Source organism: Notolepis coatsorum (genome assembly GCF_963971535.1).
Source record: "Notolepis coatsorum genome assembly, chromosome: 5".
Classification (NCBI taxonomy): domain Eukaryota; kingdom Metazoa; phylum Chordata; class Actinopteri; order Aulopiformes; family Paralepididae; genus Notolepis; species Notolepis coatsorum.
In genome coordinates this window covers 191,214,733-191,239,962 of record NC_140169.1, presented here as the reverse complement: position 1 = coordinate 191,239,962, position 25,230 = coordinate 191,214,733, and the positions used below count along the sequence as shown (strand labels likewise).

Sequence of the window (25,230 nt, the reverse complement as noted above, 5' to 3'; positions counted from 1 at the left end):
TTTCTTTTCATAAAAATGATTAATAATTTCGATTTCTTTTCTTCCGAATTTCTCATAGCTATCCCCCATCCCTAATATATACGTGATTGGGAGCCAGCGCTTGACGGCCAATCACATATATACCGTACTTTTCGGACTATAAGCCGCGGCTTTTCCCCCCATTTTTCGACCCTGCGGCTTATATAACGGTGCGGCTTATATGTGACTCGACGTGACCAAACCCGAAAATGTTAAAATCTAAATATTGCTTTTTTGACTGCATTGAAATGTTATTTATCTGTTCCCTTATTTGCTAATCTTAATACAACTTGTAAATGAGTTAATTCTTGTTATTTGTCCAACAGTATTGTGTCCCAATGCTAATTACATATGGTAATTAAACATTAAAACACCTGCGGCTTATAGTCCAGTGCGGCTTATATATGTACACATCATTCAATTTAGCTGCTGCGGCTTATAGTCAGGTGCGGCTTATAGTGCGAAAAGTACGGTATATACGTTTTTAACTAATTTCTTTTATCCGCTATTGCCATTCATAATTCATCGAGGCACTTTGTGCATGCTGTTCTTAGTGTGTCTGAGATAGCAGACGGTCAATACCGCCCCTAACGCATTGTGGCCGCTATTGCACTCCATTAGAAACCATGTATTTTTTTTTCTGGGCCAAGCTGAGCCGTGTGGGCAGGGTTTAAATACTCCGGCGAGGTAACCTGTTACAACGATATCACAACTAGGCTGCCCCCCCCCCTCCTTCATATGCAATGCTGGAGAACGTGGCACGGACTCCCGCGACCAGTACTTCAAATGGCGATCAGATAATTGGATTATTTCTTCTGCATTACATCAGAGACCAGTTAAGAACACTATATATCAAATCTTGCGTTGATCTGATATTTTTTTCTCCCACGATTGAAGCTGTCTGTATGTGTGTGTGTGCCATTGGTGGTGGCGGTGGGGGGGGGGGGGGGGGGGCGACAGTCTAAACCACATTTCAAGTCAAGTCAAGTCAAGAGTTTTATTTGTCACGGCATACAAGTATACAATGAAATGCGGGTGGTCTTGCCTGCAACGATGTGCAATACAGTAGTACAACATATAATAGAATCCAATAGACAACATTGTGCAATAAACGGGTAACATAGTGGGACATCACGGTATTTGTACATACGGTAGTTATTTACAGAGCATGAAGGACATGCTAGGTCCCTTGGTAGTGCAATACACTGTTACTATACTATTTTTAAAGTGACCTTTCCTTTGTGGCCATAAGTGTGGGCGTGTGCAGCATGAGTGAGTGCTTTCTCATGTTAAAGTGGCTGCTAGTGTGCGAGCGTGCACAGCGTGCGTGTCGTGTGTGTGGAGAGTTCAGTGTTCTGTGAACCTCAGTGTTCATTGTTCAAGGCTCTGATGGCCTGGGGGAAGAAGCTGAGCCGAAGCCTCTCTGTCCTAGTAGCTGGTGTTCGCAGGCGTCTGCCTGACCTCAGCAGCTGGAACAGGCTGTTATTGGGGTGGTGAGGGTCTTTCATTATTCTGCAGGCTCTGGATTTGCACCTCTTGTTATATAGAACCTGCAGGGGAGGTAGTGCAATACCTGTGGTACGTATTGACCAAGCCGGAGGTACCGCTGACAGCTGGATTCGATCCCAGGGTCTCTGCGGTGGTAGGCGAGTGCTTAGTCCACTGCGCTACCCAGCCGCACCCGACTGTTGCCCCTTGAAGGAAATAATGAAATTCTCAGGTGCAAGTAGATTTGTTGCTAGGGTGACCAAACATCCTGATTTGTGCAGGACAGTCCCGCTTTTTAGCCCTTTGTCCTGCTTCCCGCGACAGAAGAAAAATGTCCCACATTTCATTAAAGTCATCCTTAACCTCTTAACACATTCCCGGTCAATCACGTATATATACTAGGGATGGACATTTTAAAGAAAAATCCAGATAGATTGATCGCATGCTATACTCGAGTGATCGTGTATTACTCGAAAAGGGAAAAAATCAACTCTGCCTCTCTTTGTTAATTACAACAAGCAATGCTGTTTGTTATTTAAGATGAGGTCGGACTCGGCACTGACAGATTTGTGTTCATTGTGCTGCTTTTATAAAGCCTCAAATGACGGCTTACAATATTTCATGAAAGCAAAGTGTTTCGTTTGTCTAAGATTTAAAAAGGTTTAAACTTTACAGCACTGAAAAAAGTTGAACAAAGAAGTCCCACAACATAATTTTTTTTTTTTTTTCCCGAAGCTTCGAATTAAAATTGAATCGGCCCCGAAGCTTCGAATTCCAAAAAAAATATCGAAGGTCAGCCCTACTATACTGTATGTCTACTGTAAAAAGATACTATACTGTAGGCCTACTTCAGCACACTCGGTTGGCACTGCTCAAAACATACCTTTTTAAAATAGCTTTTAAATGAATTATTATCTTTATTGTATTGTCTTATTTTTATTTCTATTATTTTTACTTAAATATTTTATTATCATTGTTTTATGTATTCTTTTTAAATAATTTTATTTGTTCTTTTTTAATGTCTTATTTTAGTGTTATTACATGTTTTCTTTATTGTTTACTATCAAATTTAGCTATTTTATTATTTTAACTATTACATTGTTCGGTCTTTATTATTATTTTATTTGTAATTATTTTATTGTCTTATGTTATTGTCTTACTACTGTTTGTCTTATTTAGCTATTTTTACTATCTTATGTAGTTGTTTTATTACCGTTTTTATCATTTTAATGTCTTATAATTTCCATCCTTATGGAGTGATTGTATAGGAGCCAAAGCACTCATGAGTTATGCTTAGTTGCCTACACTGTTAAAGTCTACATTTCAGAATACAATGGGGGTTAGCTGTATTTAGGTTATTGTATTATATGAATGTTTATATGTTTATTTTTATAACCTTACATTGAAACGGCATTAGGAATATTGATTGGATTTAGATCAAATCATTGAACCGTCTTATTTGTCATAATAGAACATTCTAGAACATTTGTGATGTCACAGTATGATGTCATAATCAAACATTCTAGAACATTTGTGATGTCACAGTATGATGTCATAATCAAACATTCTAGAACATTTGTGTATCTATATATTCAATTAGTATTGGACAGGCAAGAGGAGCAGAGAAGAAGGAGAAAGTGTGAGTTGAAGAGGCCTAAAGATGGAACACCACTAGTGTAGTATAAGAAATGAGGAGGGAAGAAATACGCCAAGAAAGAAGAAGAAGAAGAAGAAGAAGAAGAGATCATCAAAAGAAGTGCGGAGGGCAGTAATACGCCACGATGAGTCTAATCTGCCGGAAATTCAAAAGAAGAAGAAGAAGAAGATCTCATTGTGCATCTTGAAACAGTACTAAACAGTACTGAACAGATAGACTAAACAACATAGATTGAAGCCTGCATTTCTAGACCAAGGTGCCTTGCCTACCGTTTTGCTGTGGAAAGAGCCGGCAAGTTGATATTTACGGCTTTCAGGTGTGGCCATAAGTGTGGGCGTGTGCAGCATGAGTGAGTGCTTTCTCATGTTAAAGTGGCTGCTAGTGTGCGAGCGTGCACAGCGTGCGTGTCGTGTGTGTGGAGAGTTCAGTGTTCTGTGAACCTCAGTGTTCATTGTTCAAGGCTCTGATGGCCTGGGGGAAGAAGCTGAGCCGAAGCCTCTCTGTCCTAGTAGCTGGTGTTCGCAGGCGTCTGCCTGACCTCAGCAGCTGGAACAGGCTGTTATTGGGGTGGTGAGGGTCTTTCATTATTCTGCAGGCTCTGGATTTGCACCTCTTGTTATATAGAACCTGCAGGGGAGGTAGTGCAATACCTGTGGTACGTATTTCATTCTTGCATAAGGAGACATCATAACGATAATCTAGCGTTGATTTCAGGATGATTAGATAACCAGGCGAAAAATTACAACTTGATAACTGGATTTCACTAAAGGGCTATTATCGCGACTTTTCCTGGGATTAGTAAGAATCACCTAAACTATACTCTGGAAGCAACTCACTGACAATCGACGGGTGTATTAGATCCATAGCTATAATATAAAATATATTTTAAGCACTCGCAAATGTGTCTTTCTCCCCATTGAACAAAGCGCTGGCGTTCTACCCAGAAGGTAAACAGCGACCCCTGGCCGTGAATGTGTTAACAGGCACCCAGAAAAGTGCCAATTATTTTACTTGAACTTGAGGACTGCATACTTTTTTTGCAAAGCTTAGCTTTATACTTATAGCAGATAATAATCATGCATGTTAGCAGCCTATTTCATATCTATCATTATCATCTCTCTGCGGAGCACTCTTTTAATTTAGATGGTTCCTCTGTCCTGCACTAAATCCTTTTGGATGTGATCATTATTATTATTTTCTTACAACAGGCGCATGGAGCTCTGATGAAGACCAACATGAAGAGCTGCTGGATCCTGGCTGTAAGGAGCAGGCTGCTACGTTGGTGACCAGAGATGCTGAGACTGAAGACATGCACTCACAGGAGAGGTAAACAAGCCATATTCTAATCATGATTTATAATAATATATAGTTGAATAGCTTTGCTGTAAGTAGGGATATTCTAGAGATATATTCTAGGTATACAAAAGTCTTGTTGTAAGTGTTATTATAATGTTTGATATCTCAACCTGGTATGGAAACCTTGGGGCCAAGAATAAGAACAAACTGGCAAGAATCATTAACATGGCCAGTAAAGTTACAGTGAAACCACAAAAACTGAGTTATATGAACTTCAGAATAGAGACGAGGCTCAGCTAATATTGTGTGATCCTTTGAATCCCCTTCATGGTGAGTTTGACAAGCTTCCACCTGGAAGGTGCAGAGTTCCCCTTGCCCCAAAAAACATATTTAGGAAGTCTTTCAACCTACATGCCATTGCTTGTAAAACAAGCTTTTCATTTTAACCATGGTACTTTGTCTCTTTCCTTTTTTTTATTTCTTTTTCCATTTGATCTCCTTGAAAACAATGCACTACTCTCTCCCCCTCCTCTCCCTTTTCTCTCTACCCCCCCTCTCTCTCCTCTCCCTTTCGCTCTCTACCCCCCTCTCTCTCCCTCTCCTCTCTTTCTTGCTCTACCCCCCATCTCCTCTCTTTCTCTCTATCCCCTGTCTCTCTCATCGCTCTCTCTCCCTCTCCCTCTCCTCTCTTTCTCTCTCTACCTCCCTCTCCCTCTCCTCTCTTTCTCTATCTACCCCCCTCTCTCTCTCCTCTCTCCCCCCTCTCTTTACCCCTCTCTCTCTCTCGCTCTCTCTCTCGCTCTCTCCCCCCTCTCTCACTCTCTCTCCTCTCTCTCTCCCTCCCTCTCCTCTCTCTACCCCCTCTCTCAATCTCGCTCTCACACTCTCCTCTTTCTCTCTCTAACCCCCTCTCTCCTTTTTCTCTCTCTACCCCCCCTCTCTCTCCCCCCCTCTCTCCCCCCCCCCCCTCTCTCTCTCTCTCTCTCTCTCTCTCTCTCTCTCTCTCTACCTCCCTCTCTCTCTCCCCCCCTCTCTCTCTCTCTACCCCTCTCTCTCCTCCCCCTCTCTCTCTTCTACCCCCCCCCCTCTCTCTCTCTCTCTCTCTCTCTATCTCTCTCTCTCTCTCTCTCTCTCTCTCTCTCTCTCTCTCTCTCTCTCCTATTCCCTCTCTCTCTCTCTCTCCTCTCTCTCCTCTCTCTCTCTCTCTCTCTCTCTCTCTCTCTCTCTCTCTCTCTCTCTCTCTCTCTCTCTCTCTCTCCCTCCTCCCTCTCCCTCTCCCTCTCCCTCTCCCTCTCCCTCTCCCTCTCCCTCCCCCTCCCCCCCCCAGACCCATCAGACCAGGTACCGGGGGCTCGAAACAGACGTTTGAGGAACTGCTGGAGGAGCAGCTGAAGCTGGAGGAGCTGAAGCTGAGGACGACCCAACAGCAACAACAACAGGTCAGAATCACTCCTGCTATCCTTCAGAACATTGACTGCTTTAGAATGTGCATCATGTCGTCATGAATATTGTTTAATTTCTGGTAACAAATCGGAAGATGTAGTTTTCAACACAACACAGGAATGTGAAGCCATGGCGTCACATCAGTATTTTTGTTACTCTTATGCACTGATGTTGATTTAAATGGCAACATTATCAGATATTCTGTCAGACATCTTAAGCAACTCCAACCAAATGATCCAAGAAGATGTGTTTCTACATGAACGTTCTGTACATTCAAGTTGTAACACAATGGGGTGCTTTCTTCTTGAAAACAGATTGAGAATCACACAGATTAGAGATTTTAAAGTAATGGTTGTTGGTTACAGTAAGCAATAGATTGTTATGTAATTGTTGTACACAGAAAAATTACATATCCCTAAACAGATCACAATTGGATAATAAAAAAGGACATTAAACCTTAATATGCTTTTATTCTTGCCTCTTTTTCCATTGTTTATGGAGTATCCACAATGTGTTATTTCACGCCCAACAGAACCAAGATGAAACGGAAGAAGTACAAGCTCCTCCCAAGAGGTCTTTCCTGAAGCGAGGAGAGGGTCTCTCAAGATTCACCAACAGCCACAAAGCCTCTTTACCAAACAGAGAGGTGAAAAAAGACTCCAAACCCCAGCCCTCGGCCAGAGTCAACTCCTGTAGGTCCTCGGAGCCCAAGTCCACCTTAAAAGCTAACATTAGCAGCGGCCAGCGCCCCCCTGTGCAGCGAAAACTTGCTGTACTCCACAAGGAGAACCGTCCCAAAGACCTTTGCTCACCTCCATCAGACATAAGAGCTGAAAGCAGGACAGCGGGGCCCAAGGCTCTGGGGAGCCACCAGAGAGAGAGCCTGGGAGGAACAGACTGTGTTCAAACTGATTCACAAGCGAGGCAGCACCAGCAACACCAACCAGGACCACTGCCGGTGAAGAACACGACCAGTCGCAGGCCAGGTGTTTCAGAGAGTCACAGTGGACCCCCGAACGCCGTCACCAAACAGGTGGTCGTGGCAGAGGGCGGTGAGGCCCAGAACGGCATGAGAGCTAAAGAGACTGTTTGTGGTTCCATGGTTCCGCCTCCGGGATATTCCTCTGCGCTGTTGCCCCAGGAGAAGATGCGGCACTGGGCTTCTGACAGGCAGCACGAGAGCATGGAGCTGGGAGAGTTTGAGCTGCTGGAGCTAGCGGCCGAGGAGCTCTCCTTTTCCTCCAACTCCTCCTTCGTCATGAAGGTACTTCATGTGATTATTAACACTGTAGGCTCTGATCGACCATTGATTCGTTGTACTAAGGAGTTCTTCCGTTTTATATTAAACTGATACGTTTCCCTAAATTAGAAGCTAGACAACGTACTGAATTCTCAGCCTTACCTTGCTGGCTGCCTTTTCGTTTAGTCCTGATCATGTTTCTTGATTGTTTGTAACGCATGTTTCTAGGGCTGTCTTAAATGCTTCGAAGCTTTGAAGCTTCGTTCGATGGCACAAGCTTCGAACATTAAAAAAAAAATCGAAGTTTAAAAAAAAAAAAAAAATTTTTTTTTTTTTTTTACTTCGGTGTATGGGGCCATTGGGTGGGGCCGGGGGACAAATACACTGGAGGAAAGTAACCCAGCTCAGCACTTCCCAAATTATATCATTCATATTGCCTGTTTGAAGGATATCATCCTCAAACACATATACACCACCTACACGCCTATTCTCAGTCCTTGCCCCACAATGGTGGAATGAACTACCCACCCCAGTTAGGACAGCCGAATCCCGTCCAATCTTTCGCCGTCGACTAAAGACGCACTTCTTCAACCATTATATGAAAAAAAAAAAAAAAAATCTAACCCTAACGAACCTTACTGTCATGCACTTGTCCTAATAAACTAACCTACACTGTAACACACAACACTTTGATGAATATTGTTACTCAGCTGATAGAGTTGTATCCTTCCTGATGACCTGTCGTACAGAACTTGTAAGTCGCTTTGGATAAAAGCGTCAGCTAAATGACTAAATGTGAATGTAAATGCCTTGTAGAATTCCACACATAAGAAAGAAAGATACTGGGATGAATAAACAAAATAGGAAATAAAATGTAGAAATGCATGCAATACATAAATAAATATGAATCTCCATATATGAAATAGAACATTTAGATAAGGTGCTACTGAGATGTTTTGGTGAGTTCTTTGTTTTTTTGTGGAAGTAGCCCTTCTTAAAAATGCATGAACATTCACTGATAATTGGTCTGTAGTGGAGTCTACAAGGTCTACATTGCCGGACCTTGTAGACTGACATAATTCTGTGCATAGTTTAGTCTACACAGGCCATATTTCAAATAATCAAAATCTTACTTCATTCATCTTAAACATTCTTGATTTGGGGGATTGGTAGTTCCCATGAAATCTGAAGTTGTTCAAACGACAACAGCGATCCACCTTGAATTAAATCACACAGCCGTGTTGGCTGCGTCACAGTCACGAAAGGGGCTACTTAATTCATTAATCCAATCCACTTTATTTATAGAGCACATTTAAAAACAACAAAGTTTACCAAAGTGCTGTACAAGTCCCACAACATAAGATTAAAAAAAAAAAATTATAAAAAAAAAAAAAATGAATAAATTTTTTTTAAATCGAAGCTTCGAATTAAAATCGAAGCTCGGCCCCGAAGCTTTGATTGCCAAAAAAAAATTCGAAGGTCAGCCCTACATGTTTCATTCATGTCTCTCCTGGTTCCTCAGTGTTGTATTCTATAGTAAGAATTCTACTGTCCCCTCTACTACACTAGGTGCTTCAGATGGACGAGCACCACAGACGGCTCCAGGCCGCTCAGGGGATGCACTCCAGACGTCTTTCCTCCACCCCCATCAAGTCCCCCGGACCCTCCCCTCCTCAAGCCTCTCAGAGAGGCGGCACCGGCATGGCTATAAGTGGCAGCCGTGACGGTACCATTAGTAAAAGCGGGTCCTCCGACTCGGAAGCACCGGCTCGGAAGATGGGTGACGATGGACTAGTGAATAAAGTTAGCGACAAAGAAGAAGGTGGCAACTGTGACGGCAAGGCCTCCGACATCTCGTTCCGCAGCAGCTCGGAATTCAGAGACCAGGAAGCGGCGGTCAACCCAGCCACGTTTCCCAGCAACCACTGCTTCTCCACATCGAAAGCTCCATATGACAGGCGGTCGTACCAGGACCGAGACTGTCACGGGGAGGCGGTTTTGGATTTGACGGACGGGGAGGACAGTCAGAGTGACAATCTCCTCAGCAACCCCGAAGACTCCACTCTGACGGAGGACAAAGAGGACCAGCGAGGCCGACTGGTGTTCGACGACGACGACACCTGGAATGACCTGGAGGAGGCCGTCGGAGGCCAAGCCGCCAGCAGCACAAGAGCCGTCCCGGTGTGCGTGGCGGCCGCCAGCAACAGCTCTCCCCCAGAGAGGGCTCTGAAGAGGAAGGTGGCACCGGATTGGGGCGGGGTCGTCTGCTTGGCCAATCAGGAGCCGGATCCTTCTCCCCCTGCCACCTCCCACCTAATGGCAAAGCTGTTTCCTTCGCTGAAGCCTATAGCCCCGACCGCACCTCCTGCCTCTGCTCCCACTGCTGCTGACCCCAAGAAGGATGAGGAGGCGCCAGGTGAGAAACAGCAGTACTAGGTAGTAGGGGTGTAACGGTTAGGGGTGGGACGATACATCGATCCAGATCGATACATCGATGTAATTATCAACGATCGAATCGGATCGATGCAATGTAATAAGATCGATTCATATCGATACTCTTATTTTGAAAATCCTGTGGCGAGTCTCATATCCGCCCAAGAACAACAGCAGTAGCTCCGTGTGTGTAGACGTTACAGCATAGCATTCTCCCTTTCTCTGTGTGTGTGCGCGCGTCTTTGGAAAGACCAGATGAGGTCAGAGGAGTTTGATGTTTAAATGTTATTTAAACATAAACAATATAATACATAATAAATGTAGGCCTATCCTATACATGATCATGCAACATCAACAAATTGTTGTAGGAACGGTTTGGGAGAGGGAGGTAGGGAGGGGTTTTAGGTTGTGAGTTTTGAGTTCCAAAAAATGGAGCTTAAAGTTTAAAGCTCAATATATCAAAACGTGGCACTTTACAGTGAACAGGAGGTCTATTTGTATTAAAAACAATAGATTGATTTTCCTTTAAATGTCTGGAAGAGCTCAAAAATACAAATGTCAAATGATATTTTCGTTACCTTTTTTTAGTTGATCTAAATGTTACTCATTGTGTTAAATGGGCATATGATATCATCTCATATCGATTGCAGGCACCTGAATCTAATCTAATCGTATTGTATCGTGAGAGACTTTGTGATATCGGCAAATATCGTATCGTTGTCCAAAGAATCTATATCGTATCGTATCATGATGAAACTGGTGATTCCCACCCCTAGTAACGGTACGTGTATTCGTCCCACGACTTCACGGTATGGACATCACGGTTCGGTGCATCCAGCCTTGCGAAGAATACGTCTCATACGACACTAGGTGAAACTAGGGTTGCACATTTTACAAATGTATGCTCAATATCTTTACTTTACTTTACACTGGCTTACTTTGATCTTTAACGTTCAATATCAAGCGACAAAACAAATGAACGACCACGCACTATGCACTGGGCTGTTTCTCCACTCCTCCCCTTTACTACATGTGTCCCTGAAACAAAAGCATGAATGAATGATATGTTTTCTCAGTAGGGTCATTACAATAGGCTGAACATGTCCATCCTTTTATTGTTCGCCTAAATAATGTTAACCAATGGAAAGACACACACACACCAACTTTTTTCCACGCTACTTTCCCCTCACAGCTGATCCGAAAAAGAAAAAAAACATGCAAACAATACTTTTGCTGATCTGGACTAGTCCTCTGAGCTCCTCTCCAGTCGAGCTGCTGCAGTGTTTAAATCCAACATATTGATAGATCCTCTGCCATTGTTGTGTAACATGTATCTCTTCTCTAGAGTCTTCTTTCTCTGCTTCACATGAAGTTAAATCTACTCTAAAAGTGAAACTGAAACTTAAAAAGCGTACACCGGTGGGGGGGGGGGGGGGGGGGGGGGGCGGTAGGCGGTAGGCAATTAATTTACTCAGTGGATTCCTGAACACAGAATGACACCGGTATCACTGACTACAACGCAGGGCTCTACAGTGCAACCATATTGCTCGCATTTGCCCCTAGAAATATGTGTGTGCGAACCGGAAAAATCAATTACTCGCACACCGTGCGAGTGAAGAGTACAGCCTCAGTCGTGCTTTTTTCTCTCCGCTGATAATCGTTCAAAAACTACAAGTCCCACATTGCACTCAAGCCAACAGTCCAATCACAGTAGAGTGATGTGACTGGTTTTAAAAAAAAAGAAAGGGAAATGACCAATGGGAAGCTCTCATTTGCTTTTTTACTTCCTGAAAGTCCGCCATTGCGATATGCGAGAGTTTTCCGAGACAGTAAGTTATTCTAGTCTTACCAATAGCAATAGATTTTAGAACACCTAGATTTATCGATAGCAATAGTAATATAACGTTAATGCAACAAAACGAATGCCTTGCTTTGTTAATCATAACGTTGATGCAGTAGCGTATGTCGTTGTGTTGGCTGTAACGGACAACGGAGAACAACATAACATTGTGTACACATTAAAATTGCTAACATTTTCAAATCGATGCAGTTGAATTTTCCCCTTAGGATCGATGCATTGCGATGCATTGTTACACCCCTACACCACACTGGCCCACTGTGCATGTGTGTATGCTAACTTGGCTAGCGTTATCAACAGCAGAGGTGGGTAAAAGCGGTGTGACGTAATTGGCAGAATCGACTGTCAATCAATGGTCTACCTGACACGCAAACTCATAAACAATGTTTCTGTACTGGAGGTGTACAGTATTTCAATAGGCAACCCTGAAAGGATTATTTTTCTAGAAGAGCAACACTAGCCAAAACATAGGCATTGTATGCATAAAAGGGGCAAAAGCTAAATTTAAGTGACTGTTACTTTTGTAGCAGTAGTTTGATTTGATAGTTTATTTGATAGAGACAGCACATGTTAATGAACATCAAGTACAAAATGTAAACATGCAGGGTTGTAGCAAGAGCTCATTTACACCAGGAGACGGCAAAACTCTTTCAATAAATAAATAGCCTGCTTAGGGTAAAAGCATGGTGACAATCAATGATAAAAACAACAATAAAAACAAGAAACAAGTTACATAAACTAAATCAGATTAAAAATGATCACAGTTCTGGTTTGCCTTAAGATGCAGTTTAAGATGGGTCTTGAACATGGAGTATGTGGGGCACCTTAAACAGAGAACACAGTTTTAGCAAAGGTAGTATACCGAAAAGGCACCTTACAGTCCCCTCTACTGATGGCCCTAGTGGTAATGCCAGTGTCTCCTTTTTGTTCAATGTCACTGCCTTTTTTATTAGGCCTAGTTGTTGGTTACAACTTTGCCACAGTAGGCATTAATCACTTAATAGTTCAAATGTCTGTGTCCCATTCCCGTTTGCACACGCAGATACACACACACGCACACAGTGGGCCAGTGACTTTGGTGGTATGTGCTATTGCACAGATGTGTGTCCCGTTCCCGTTTGCACATGCACGCACAGTACAAATATACATTTATTTAAAAAAAAATAAAAATAAACTCTGTTACTTGAAATATTTTCACTGTGCTCCTAAATATTTGTGTGCTCCTAAATTTCTTTGTGTGCTCAAAACATTTAGGAGCACATGTGCTCCTTGGGAAAAAGGTTAGCGTAGAGCCCTGCCACGGCAAGCCTAGGTGGAACTATGTATAACTTAATACTTAAAAAATATATATTTAATAATAATAATTATAAATATATAATAATCATAAATATTTTGTTCCTTTTTTTTATCCACCTTTTCTCTATTTTTAAATTTTTTCTCCCATCCCAATTTCGCCTCGCCAATTCTCCCTTCAATTCTCCCCTCCCCTGTCTCGAACGTTGCTAGACTATGCCTCCCACTGGTCGGCTGAAGTGATGACCAAGCCTTGCATCACGTGTCCCCTCCGGTACACGAGGAGGCAGCTGTCGCATCTTTTCACCTGAACAGCGCAATCTCTCAGTGGCGAGGAGTAACACGTGGGAGGCTCACGCTGCCCCCGATACTTCCTGATTCTGCTGTACAGGCGCACCAACCGACCTGTAGGAGTCGCTCTCCACAACGTCCAATCCCCACCCACCGGCTTTCCCACCCCTAACACTGCCAATTGTGTTAGTATGAACGACCGGCCAAGCCGGTAGCAACGCCGAGAGCTGGGCTCGATACCAGCATCTCCTGCGTTAGTGGCGAGCGCCTTGCCCACTGCGCCACTCAGCCCCCCATAAATATTTTGTTCCTGTTGTACTGAACTCGTACCGAACCGTGACCCCAAAACTGAGGTATGTACCGAACCGTGGCTTCTCTGTACCGCTACACCCCTACTAGGTAGGATTACTGACCCTACCTCAGTAATCCTGTTATCAGTAGTGGCTCCAGTATAGTGGCAACAAGAAGTTGTTAACCTTGTGTTCATTTTATTAAAGGCAGCTTTGTGTTCGGGTTTATGTTACTGTACATTTAGACACTGAAATGTTCACTTTGTGAAATTGAATATCATGTGTTTTTAATGTGTTTGTGTGTCAGTAAAATACTTTTTTTTTTTAATTGAAGCAAACTATTCTTATTTAATTCCTTTTTATATTTAGAGGCAGCCTAATCTTCTTAGCTTAATTGATCTAAAAGATGCACATGCTACTGTTTCTGTTTGTTTATTAAAACCGGTTGATAGGCCAATGCAATGCTGTTATTTGATAGTTATTTTATAGTTCATTAATATCTAATACCTTACATCCAGCTCCTCTGATGAGAGCATAATCTCCCCCACTCTGGAATGTGCATCTGTGACCAAGCCAGGCCATGCACCCAGAAATACTTTGACCTGATGACCTGTGTGACCTGATGACCGGTGCATGTATGGCTGCATCGGGCCTCCGGCCACAGGCCATTGAGGAGGAGCAAACCTGAGCATAATATCAGATTCATCCTTAGACTACCTTATATGCCAAGCCTGTCGGATCATCCATTATTAACCAGTCGGCCAACATCCCTATATATGGAACTCTCACATAGTATATAATGCCATGATTGTTATCATTCTAGAGGCTTCTAACCCCCTGGAGGGCTGTGGTCTCCAGGGCCCTCATTCATCAACGTGGACGTAGAACTTGACCTACTTCCACACGTAAGCACGGAATGTAGAACTAGCGTACGCACAGGGAAGTCGGCATTCATCACACGTGCGTACGCAGGCTCTATGGTCCTCCGTGTTGATGAATACCACTTTGTTCTACCGTCAATGCTCGTGCATGATTATCCATATATGGTCATGAAAATGAGGAAACACCCCCCATGGGATGTGAAATAATGGACGGACCCGAGCGGAACCCTGAGAAACTCCACGAAGATTGTTCACTGCTGTCGAACCAAGAAGACACTATCGCGTATTGTGGGATAAATAAAAGGCGGACTCGTAAACGGTGATGTCGGATATCAACGGCTCCCTAAGACCATTGCTGCAATTCTGCCTGGACAGCTCAAAATACTAATAAAGACCGTTCGTTGACCACTGTTTGGCGTTGGTTGTGTGTCATTATAACCGTGCTGTAATATGAATGCCTTTATTAGTTGTGTTCGATTGGCTATATGATTTTTAGATGCATCTATTTTGTTGTCGGCTAATAAAGACCGTGCTGGAATATGACTGCCTTTTCCCGTGTTGTTTGATTAATACCCCAGGGATTAAAGTTCTCCTCAATTTTATTCCAAATCGCGATGGATCTCCCGTCAATTTTCTACCTGCTGCATATGATTTCTAGAGGCATACTACAATCTATTTTGATGTCAGTATTGGGTAGCCTATATAAACAATATAATACGAGAGCATATACAAGAACAATGAATCTCACTGCATGTATGATAGCCTGCCTTTCAATACATGAACTTGAATTCCATCATGTTTGTGTGCGGGACTCACAAGGCTGTTGTCACAATGGGTGGTACCGGTGTACAGTAATAATAACAGTCCACACAATATCACGATCCATGCCATAGCCTATGTTCTATTAGGACATGATCTGTGACGACAAATGTTCTAGAATGTTTGATTAAGATATCATACTCTGACAGCATGCCTATGAGCAACAAAAACGCGAACTTGAATCCCATCATATACATAGTCTGTCCACTATAGTGTCATTGCAATGCGTTTTCTATTCTTTCTTATACAGTAAAAAGGGGGAAGAACACTATATTCATATGACTTGTATTCTGCTTACAGCTTCGAAGTTCCACTTGTTTCGTTTAACGTAAAGCCTTTTAAATATAATCAAAACGTTCCCGTGTTTCTGCGGTCTGCGCAGAATAATAACGAGTTGAGCTTTATGATTTATGATGAATTGAAAATGGGGGACCCTGATGTAAACAAGACGAAAGTTGGTCTGCATCCCCAATTAACAATTGTATGTACTGAGCTGTACTGTACTGTACCCATTCTGCAATCTGTTAATAAACTTTTCAATCAATCAATCAATCAAGCTACGCGGAGCGCAGTCAGTCAGTAGCCTACACCCCGTATATTCCGATAGCGCTATATAAACCATGCTGCATTCATTCTGAGAGAAAGATCTATTATTCCAAATGCTATTTATAGGGTTTTGACCATAATTACACTACTGTTGCTATTTTACAATGAACTATAATGAACTACGGTTCGTACAGAACGTGCCAGTGTTATTATGCACAGAAGCTCATTTCCTTGTTGTAATAATATATTCTACCACTGGGCGCTAGGTACGCCAGGTCTGAACTGTGCGTAGATGTAAGCACGAAGTCAAGTTCAAGTTGAAATTGATGAATCCCACTCTTTGCTTAGAAATGATCGTACGCACAGGGTAAGCACAGATCTGTGCGTAGAACACGTTGATGAATGAGGGCCCAGGACTGTTCCTCGTTCTCTGTGTGTTCCTGTCAATAAAAATCATAGATTGAATTCACCTTTGTCTTTTGAATCTCTGTTCAGCTGGCTCATACATATCAATCCCAAGGACTCCGTTTTTGATACTATCAAATGGAGACGCTGCTGAGATTGATTTTGGGCCAGCTGACAGACGGACACCAAGAAGGACCGCTGGTGTTTTTTCTTCAGTAACAGAACGAGAACTCCTGACATCAAAAGGAGACATGGAGAATGGAAGAAAAGAGACGTTGCAGAAGATATTCGAATATTCTGTCTTAACTCTTTGGACGCCAGACCCGGTTTATCTCGGCGACCGTTCAGCGCCAGACCCGAGTATAGTCGGGTTTTCATCGTTATTTCTTTTATTCGATATTTCCATTCATTACAGGCACACAGACTTGGGGTTAACATGGGGAATCATCCTAGGGCGGCTACGTGGCGTAGTGGGCAAGGCGCTCGCCACGAATGCGGATACGCTGGGCTCGCCTGTTAGAGCCCAGCGCTCCACATTGCTTTCAGTTTAGCTGGTCGTTCATACTAATACACATTGGCCCTATTAGGGGGTGGGAAACTGATGGGTGGGGATCGGGCGTTGTGGACAGCGACTCCCACAGGTCGGTTGGTGCGCCTGCGCAGTAGAATCAGGAAGTGTCGGGGGCAGCGTGAGCCTCCCACGCGTTACTCCTCGCCACTGAGAGATCGAGCTGCGCAGGTGAAAAGATGCGACTGCTGTTACCTCAAGTACCGGAGGGGACTTGTGCTATGTATGACTTAGTCCACATTGCAGCCGGCTTGTGGGAGGCAAGAAACAGCGTTCGTGACAGGGGAGGGTTGAATTGGATGATACGAAATTGGGATGGGAGAAAATATAGAAAATGGGAGAAAAAGTGGATAAAAAAATATATATATATATATTTTTATTATCAATCGATATCGATTATTAAAATATGTCACGATAATTACCGTTTTATCGCCCAGCCCTATGCGAACGTATTGATGATTTTTTTTCCCTTTTCCATGTATTGAACGATAGATAGGTGATGTCAAATGGGCCATAGTATTGTATCCATAGCTATAATATAGAATATATATATAGTCCTGCAAACACCGCCACTTATTCCTATCTCTTAGAGCGTTGGCCCAGTAGGAACAAAAGATGGGCTAGACCGTGGCGTCCATTGAGTTAAGAACCAGCGATTTTCTAACAGCACTTTTGCTAGAAAGTCCCATCCCTAGTGTATATATTAGGGATGCACGATAATTATCGGGCCGATAATTATCGGGCCGATATCAGCAATTATGACGTCATCCCGATAAACCCGATAACGTTATTAATAGCTCCGATAATATATAATACATTTTTTGGTTAAAAGAAATCCGTTGTGGGTGGATTTGGATGAAGGGCGCTTGTTTTTATTATAGCCTCCTCCCGTTTTGCCAGTACTGTGGTATGACTGACAGCGTGTGGTTTAGGAACAGGGAGTTTTACACAAATCCAGCGCTCCCTTTCTTGGCTGTGACGTAGTCACGTTACATTCGGAGACAGTCGATCTGCCAATTACGTCCCTCCGCTTGCACCCACCTCTTCTTCTTACCACCAATCAGAAGCTCTCGTTCGTTTATTTACCTCCGGATTGTCGGCCATTATTCTACTCGGAGCTATAACGTTAGCTGCTCCCCGCCAGCCACATTGACAAGTACCAGCGCTTATACATTACTGGCAAATGTCTTGTTGCAACGAGCGTTGTCAGCATCGACTTTAGTAAAATAGACCCAGACTTTTTTTGAGGAATTTAAACGTCGCAAACTAATCTTGTTGGCCGTTTTCTATCTCTCCTCCCTCGGTCTCTCTCTGCCTGCGCGAGCCGGCTGTGCTCTTACTTACACACACACACGCACGCACGCACGCACAAATATATATATATATATATATATATACCGGTACATTTAAAAAAAAATATAATACAATAAATATCGGCTTGAGGAGCATAAAGTTATCGGTATCGTTGTCAAAAAATCAATATCGTGCATCCCTAGTATATATATATATATATATATATATATATATATATATATATATATTAGAGGTGGGCATAGATACATTTTTTTAATCTAGATTAATCTATCTGCAATCCTGGATTTAATCTAGATAGATTAAAATGGCTCAAAAAAAAAAAAAAAACCTGCCGAAGGCATTCAAAATATGTGTGTTCTACCCAAATAATGACCAGAAGTAAGTCCTTACTTTTTCTTTCCTCCTTATGTTTCTCAGGCCAGGTGGCCCATTACACCATGAGCCCATCTCCTGTTTCCAAAATGCATTACAGACTGTTTGAAAAAGCTGTTTTGCTATGATAATTGGTAATGAAATATCAAAATAATGTTCAATAAGATGTACTTGTGTTTAATAAGTTGTTTTATTCAGAAGTTAACACAAATAAATAATATTACCAGTACAGTACAGTATCTAGCACCCTCTCAGGAGCAAAACAGAAAGAATCATTTCAAACTTGAACTGTGAGACATGGCTTGAATCAACTGCTCCAGTGGAGTTGCTCAGTGGCCAATGGTGTCAACTGTGGTTGTACTGGGCAGCTCCCAGGTGTGAATGGAACTGTATGAATGTGAAGCAGGGCGTTCCTGAAAAAGAGCATCTGTGCTCAGCGAACCTACCCTGGGTAAATGAAGGTAATTATTTTTTTTTTTTAATAGATTAATGCGTTAATTATATTATCGCGCAATACTAGTATAGCGTTAACGCCGTTAACGGCCCAGCTCTAATATATACTCGTGCACATCTAGTTGGACCCCGACTGGAGGTGCAGGTCAGCGCAAGAGAGATATATAAAACTAAAAGAAGAATACCTTCAAAAGAAAGAAGGGACCGCACACTCCTCAGGACTGGTTTTAGCTTATTCTTTTTTGCACACCGCGTTTCGCTTCTGCTTCCTCAGGTGCTATGCAGCAGGTGTCAATGATCATCATCATATACAGCATACTCCACCCCCACATCGTAACACATGAAGCCCATTGGCTACTCAATTATCACATTTAATTTATCATTTTGCAGGATGTAATGCATATAACTCACATGTATAAATATGATGCATAAAGACCACATATATACATAGACTCATTTTAAAATGATATATAATAACACAGTATGAGATATGTATAGAAGTGACAAATACCTAGGTCATTAGATATGACAAACAATTTAAAACAATTTCAAACCACACCCACATAGGTTACACAGAACCCCTGGGATAGTGATTACAAAAATGGATTCAGCTCGAGGGATTCATTTAGACCATGGGGTTCCACAGAATTCAGAGTGAAAATCCAATACGCTTCCCTCTGTAGGAGAAGTTTTATTATATCACCGCCCCTAGGTGGCAGGGTGACTTTTTCGATTCCAATGAACTTTAGAGAGGCTGTAGATCCATGATCTCTCTCTTTGTAGTGTCTAGCAATGGCATAATCCATATTGTTGTTCCTGATGGCTGCCTTGTGTTCTGCTATAACTCATCTTCCGAGCCAACAAACACCATGAGAATGTCATCTATGTACCTTTTCCAAAAAATTACATTTTTCAAGAGGGGTGAGGCATCTTGGTTGTGGATAAACTGGGAAGATGAGGTATTCCAGTTCAGGGAGTACATCAATGGTACACATCACACTTTAAAATTCACGATGGTACACAGCAGAGAACATATTGATTTCTTAGACTTACGGATATCAACAGACAATGAGGGAAACCTGAACACTACTATTTTTCGCAAACCAACAGACCGTAATACTATTTTACATGCACAGAGTCATCACCCGAGACGTATGGTAGAGAATATCCCATACGGACAATTCCTGCGCCTTAAACATCTGTAGTGATCCTGCAGACCTAGAAAAGAAGGCAGATGAAATGAGCAACGGATTTGAACAGAGGGGATACAAAACATCAGTTGTACACACAGCCAGAAATAAGACAAAACATGTACAGAGGGAAACTATTTTGGAATCTGACAAAAGAGACACCCCAGGTAACAGAGTCACGTTCGTTTCAGAATATAGTACTTCATCTCAAGTTGTTAAAAACATTATTTACAAACACTGGAACATACTCAAATGTGACCCCCATTTAAAAAACATTTCATCATTACCACCAAGATTCTGTTTTAAAAGGGGAAAAACATAAGGGACTCTGTATAATTATATAACTCTATGTATAAATCTCCTGTAGTAAGTCACTCTAACTGGCTAAGAACAGAGCTGTGTGGTAACTACCCATATGGTCGATGCACCCATTGTTCAAACACCATGAAAACAAAGGTGGTCTACCATCCACAGTCTGGACAGGAATATAAAATAAGGGATCTTATTAATTGCAACACCACACATGTCATTTACATGCTGAAATGCCCCTGTGGTAAGGTCTATGTTGGGCAAACAAAAATAAATTTGAAGGTGCGAATAGCAGAACACAAGGCAGCCATCAGGAACAACAATATGGATTATGCCATTGCTAGACACTACAAAGAGAGAGATCATGGATCTACAGCCTCTCTAAAGTTCATTGGAATTGAAAAAGTCACCCTGCCACCTAGGGGCGGTGATATAATAAAACTTCTCCTACAGAGGGAAGCGTATTGGATTTTCACTCTGAATTCTGTGGAACCCAATGGTCTAAATTAATCCCTCAAGCTGAATCCATTTTTGTAATCACTATCCCAGGGGTTCTGTGTAACCTATGTGGGTGTGGTTTGAAATTGTTTTAAATTGTTTGTCATATCTAATGACCTAGGTATTTGTCACTTCTATACATATCTCATACTGTGTTATTATATATCATTTTAAAATGAGTCTATGTATATATGTGGTCTTTATGCATCATATTTATACATGTGAGTTATATCCATTACATCCTGCAAAATGATAAATTAAATGTGATAATTGAGTAGCCAATGGGCTTGATGTGTTACGATGTGGGGGTGGAGTATGGTGTATATGATGATGATCATTGACACCTGCTGCATAGCACCTGAGGAAGCAGAAGCGAAACGTGTTGTGCAATAAAAAAAAGCAAAAACCAATCCTGAGGAGTGTGCGGTCCCTTCTTTCTTTTGAAGGTATTTTTCTTTTAGTTTTATATAGTTTATGTAACAGGGTCAATCTTATCTGATTATATAGTTAATACCCCAGTTGAATCTCTTTTATATTACTAATAGTGGTCCTTAGACTAGTTAAAATAAATTATGTGATTATTGAAAGAGTTGAAAATAAATTCCTAGGTGTAATAATGGACCATAAAATCTGTTGGAAACCTCACATAAAACATGTCCAATCTAAACTGTCAAGAAGCATTTCAGTCATGAGTAAAGCACATTCTGGATAGAAAATCACTCTACATTCTCTACTGTTCACTAGTTTTACCATATTTAAATTACTGTGCTGAAGTCTGGGGAAACACTTATAATTCTACACTACAACCACTTTTTATACTCCAAAAAAGGGCCATAAGGATAGTTCACATTGCAGGTTATCGTGATCACACAAACATATTATTTTTAAAGTCAAAAACATTAAAGTTAAATGATCTTGTGGAATTTAAAACGGCACAATTAATGTATAAAGCAAAAGGTCATGTACTTCCAGGAAACATTCAAGAACTGTTCTTTGGTAGGGAGGGGGGTTATAATCTGAGGGGAGAACTCAATTTAAAAGTTCTAAATGTACGCACTACCATGAGAAGACACTGCATCTCAATATGTGGAGTGAAACTGTGGAACAGTCTAAATGTGGTGCTAAAGCAATGTCCAAACATGAGACAATTCAAACTGATGTATAAGGAAATGATGTTCACGAGGTACAGGGATGAGGAAGGGACTTGATATTCACGGGTGTTTAAATTTTTATTTTATTTCTTTTATGTTTTAAATATATATTTTTTGTTTTTTTTCTGTTTTGCATATATATATATATATATATATATATTTTTTTTTTATGTTTTAAATTAGTACACTCATTTGAGTAGTGGAAAAGGGGTAGGATTAAATAAGTGTATACTTCTTCCTACTCCTTTTCGAACATGTAAATTGAGTTATGTTTTGATTTTGTTTAGTTATTTATTTTGTTTGTATTCATTTACATGTTCAAAATAAAGATTTCAAATCAAAATAGTGGTGATAGCCAACAGTCTCTGCGTTTTGTGTTGATGGTGGTGGACTGACTGCTGACAGTTAACTAGTTGACATCAACGAAGACACAGGCGGCTCCCATGTTGATTCAAAGATGATCCGTTTATTGCTTACAAGCACTTCAGGATCTGGGGATGCATGCCTGGTCATGATCAAAGGAAACTTACAATAGTAATGAAGGATTTCTGTAACCAAACCCCATAATCACCACAGACTCCTTCAAATTTCTCGGCACCCACATAAGCAATAACCTCAAATGGAAAACCAACACAGACCACATCCACAAAAAAGCCAATCAAAGACTCTTCTTCCTCCGCCAGCTCAAAAAATACAGAGTCAGAAAACATCTCCTGCTCCGTTTCTACCAGGCCATCATTCAAAGCATCCTCACCTTCTCCATAACAGTTTGGTACAGCAGTCTGGACACTCACTCCAAAAACAAACTCCAAAGAATAATCAATAAATCCTCCAAAATAATCCGCACCCCCCTCCCATCTCTCGAATCACTCCACCGCCAAAGCACAATAAGAAGAGCTAGAAAAATTTTCTCTGACCCCACTCACCCAGCACACCACATCTTCCAGCTGCTGCCCTCTGGGAGGCGCTACAGATCCCTGACCACCAAAACATCACACTTTAAAAACAGCTTCTTCCCCACTGCCATACGGACACTGAACTCCCTGTAGCAACCCCCCCCCCCCCCCGCAACCCCCCCTACCTCTGTTGCTATGGACATTGACATAAACTTTGATATTGTGGTCTTGTAATTATGTATTTATGTATTTAACTGCATGTAGTATGTACGTATTGTAAGTGATGTTATATGTTCTATGTTCTATGTTGGAAAAATGCTGTAACAATGCTGCACTGAAAACAAATTACACCAGCCTGGCTGGGTGGTCATTAAAGATAATTGATTGAATTGATTACCGTTAACTGACAAGTTATAGAGCCAACCATCTTGACCAGGATTAAAGACTTCTATTACAAATGACACAAAGACACTACTGATACAGATAGATAATCACTCTGGATAACAATATGGTTACTGTCTCTCTCAGATACATTAATACATTCATATTTACAGGTTTTCATTTAACAATCTCACACTCACCTGATGGATACAAGCCGGTCTGACTTGTTCCCCCAGTGATGAGCTTTATAGCTGCACCGTTACCATGGAGACTGTGTAGCCTAGTATTAAATATTAAATAATTTCATACAAATATGAAAATAACACATATGTACACCATACAACTATTAATTAAAGGTAACATTTTGCTATCAGACATAATAACCATTTGAAGCTCAAATTATGTATTTAATGTAACTCGTTACATCTACTCAGGCCAGCAGGTGCAGTCCAGACAGCTGCGGGAGAGACTTGTAGAGCTGGAGCTGGAGATTGAGCGCTTCAAGAAGGAGAACACTGTCCTGACCAAACTCAGACAAGAGAATGAGAAGAACCAGGAGAACCTCAGGTAACAAACACTAGATTATAGACTTTAAAAAAAAAAGAGGGGTTTGTGTCTTTTGGTATACTACTTTGGTATACTACCGTACTTTTCGCACTATAAGCCGCACCTGACTATAAGCCGCAGCAGCTAAATTGAATGATGTGTACATATATAAGCCGCACTGGACTATAAGCCGCAGGTGTTTTAATGTTTAATTACCATATGTTATTGGTAATATGTTATACGCTATTCTTGTGTGTTAACACCTCGCTAAGTGCACCCGCACAGACCACACCCAGCTTCTCGTTTGTAGTCTTTCCACCAGCATTGGGACACAATACTGTCGGACAAATAACAAGAATTAACTCATTTACAAGTTGTATTAAGTTGAGCAAATAAGGGAACGGATAAATAACATTTCAATGTAGTAAAAAAAGCACTATTTTTACATTTTCGGGTTTGGTCCACATATAAGCCGCACCGTTATATAAGCCGCAGGGTCGAAAAATGGGGAAAAAAGCCGCGGCTTATAGTCCGAAAAGTACGGTACTTGGATTTGATTTAGATTCTTCACAGCAACCATAAAGATCAACGTCTTGAGTTTTGTTTTGATCTGGTTAACCGCAGGTCTTCTGACTTTTCTGACGAGAACTTTGTAGTCTACCCTCCCGGTCATGTTACTGTGGACGGATGTAACGCAGTGTGCCGCTCTACAGGAAGGAGCGTGTGGAGTTTGAGGAGAGGAAGGCAGAGGAACTGGCCAGGTTTGAGGACTATAAGAGGGAGGAGGCCAGGAGGCTCCAGAAGGAACGGAAAGTGTTTGAGAAATACGCCTCAGCAGCCAGAGCCGTCCCAGACAAGAGGGAACGAGACGAGATCCAGGTGACTAATGACTACACGCCTAACCCTAACCTTGAAGTAGGGATCTATCACGAGAGGAGATCCAGGTGACTAATAGGGCTGTCTTAAATACTTCGAAGCTTCGTTCGATGGCACAAGCTTCGAACATACAAAAAAAAATCAAAGTAAAAAAAATATATAATAATAATTTCTTCTCCAAAATCTTGCGCCTCCATTCCAATGAAACGAAAGTAAGCGGCGCCTCGACTCCACCTCTCTACAACAAGCACGTGGAGATTATCTGTGTTGAAAACAACAAGGACATGTGCAGCAGACATGTCGACGAAGAAGTCATCAGACGTGTGGTTACACTTTAAAATATGCAAAGACAATGCCCAAAAAGCCGAGTGCCAGATATGCCAGAAGAAAATGGCATATCACAACTCTACAACAACTTTGTCAAATCACCTAAAAAACGTAAGTATCATTGTACACAACGGCGATGCCACACAAAACATTAAGGCTATGCCTATGCTGCTATGACTAATGTGTTACCAAGTTGGCTAATTTAATTGTAATCATCTGCTTTTGTAGGTGCATTGTCTGATATAATTATAAATTATAAATTAAATATAATATAATATAATTGTTTGCTTGATAGACAAAGGTTGCAACATAATTATGAAATGTCATGTCGTTGGCTGTGAGAGCAGCCCCACTGCACCCAGGCAGCGCAGCCGACTGAAACCTTGTTGGC

General features: G+C 41.7%; 1 protein-coding gene across 1 annotated transcript in view; it reads left to right on the top strand.

Annotated features, from left to right (window-relative positions):
• Positions 1-25,230, top strand: part of cpap (centrosome assembly and centriole elongation protein) — an 88,521-nt gene that overhangs the window by 41,516 nt on the left and 21,775 nt on the right. The window contains exons 5-10 of the mRNA XM_084313894.1: positions 4,372-4,489; positions 5,787-5,898; positions 6,435-7,166; positions 8,712-9,558; positions 23,525-23,657; positions 24,350-24,515. Of these exons, the coding sequence (XP_084170020.1) occupies positions 4,372-4,489; positions 5,787-5,898; positions 6,435-7,166; positions 8,712-9,558; positions 23,525-23,657; positions 24,350-24,515 (2,108 nt within the window). The remainder of the gene's footprint in view (positions 1-4,371; positions 4,490-5,786; positions 5,899-6,434; positions 7,167-8,711; positions 9,559-23,524; positions 23,658-24,349; positions 24,516-25,230) is intronic.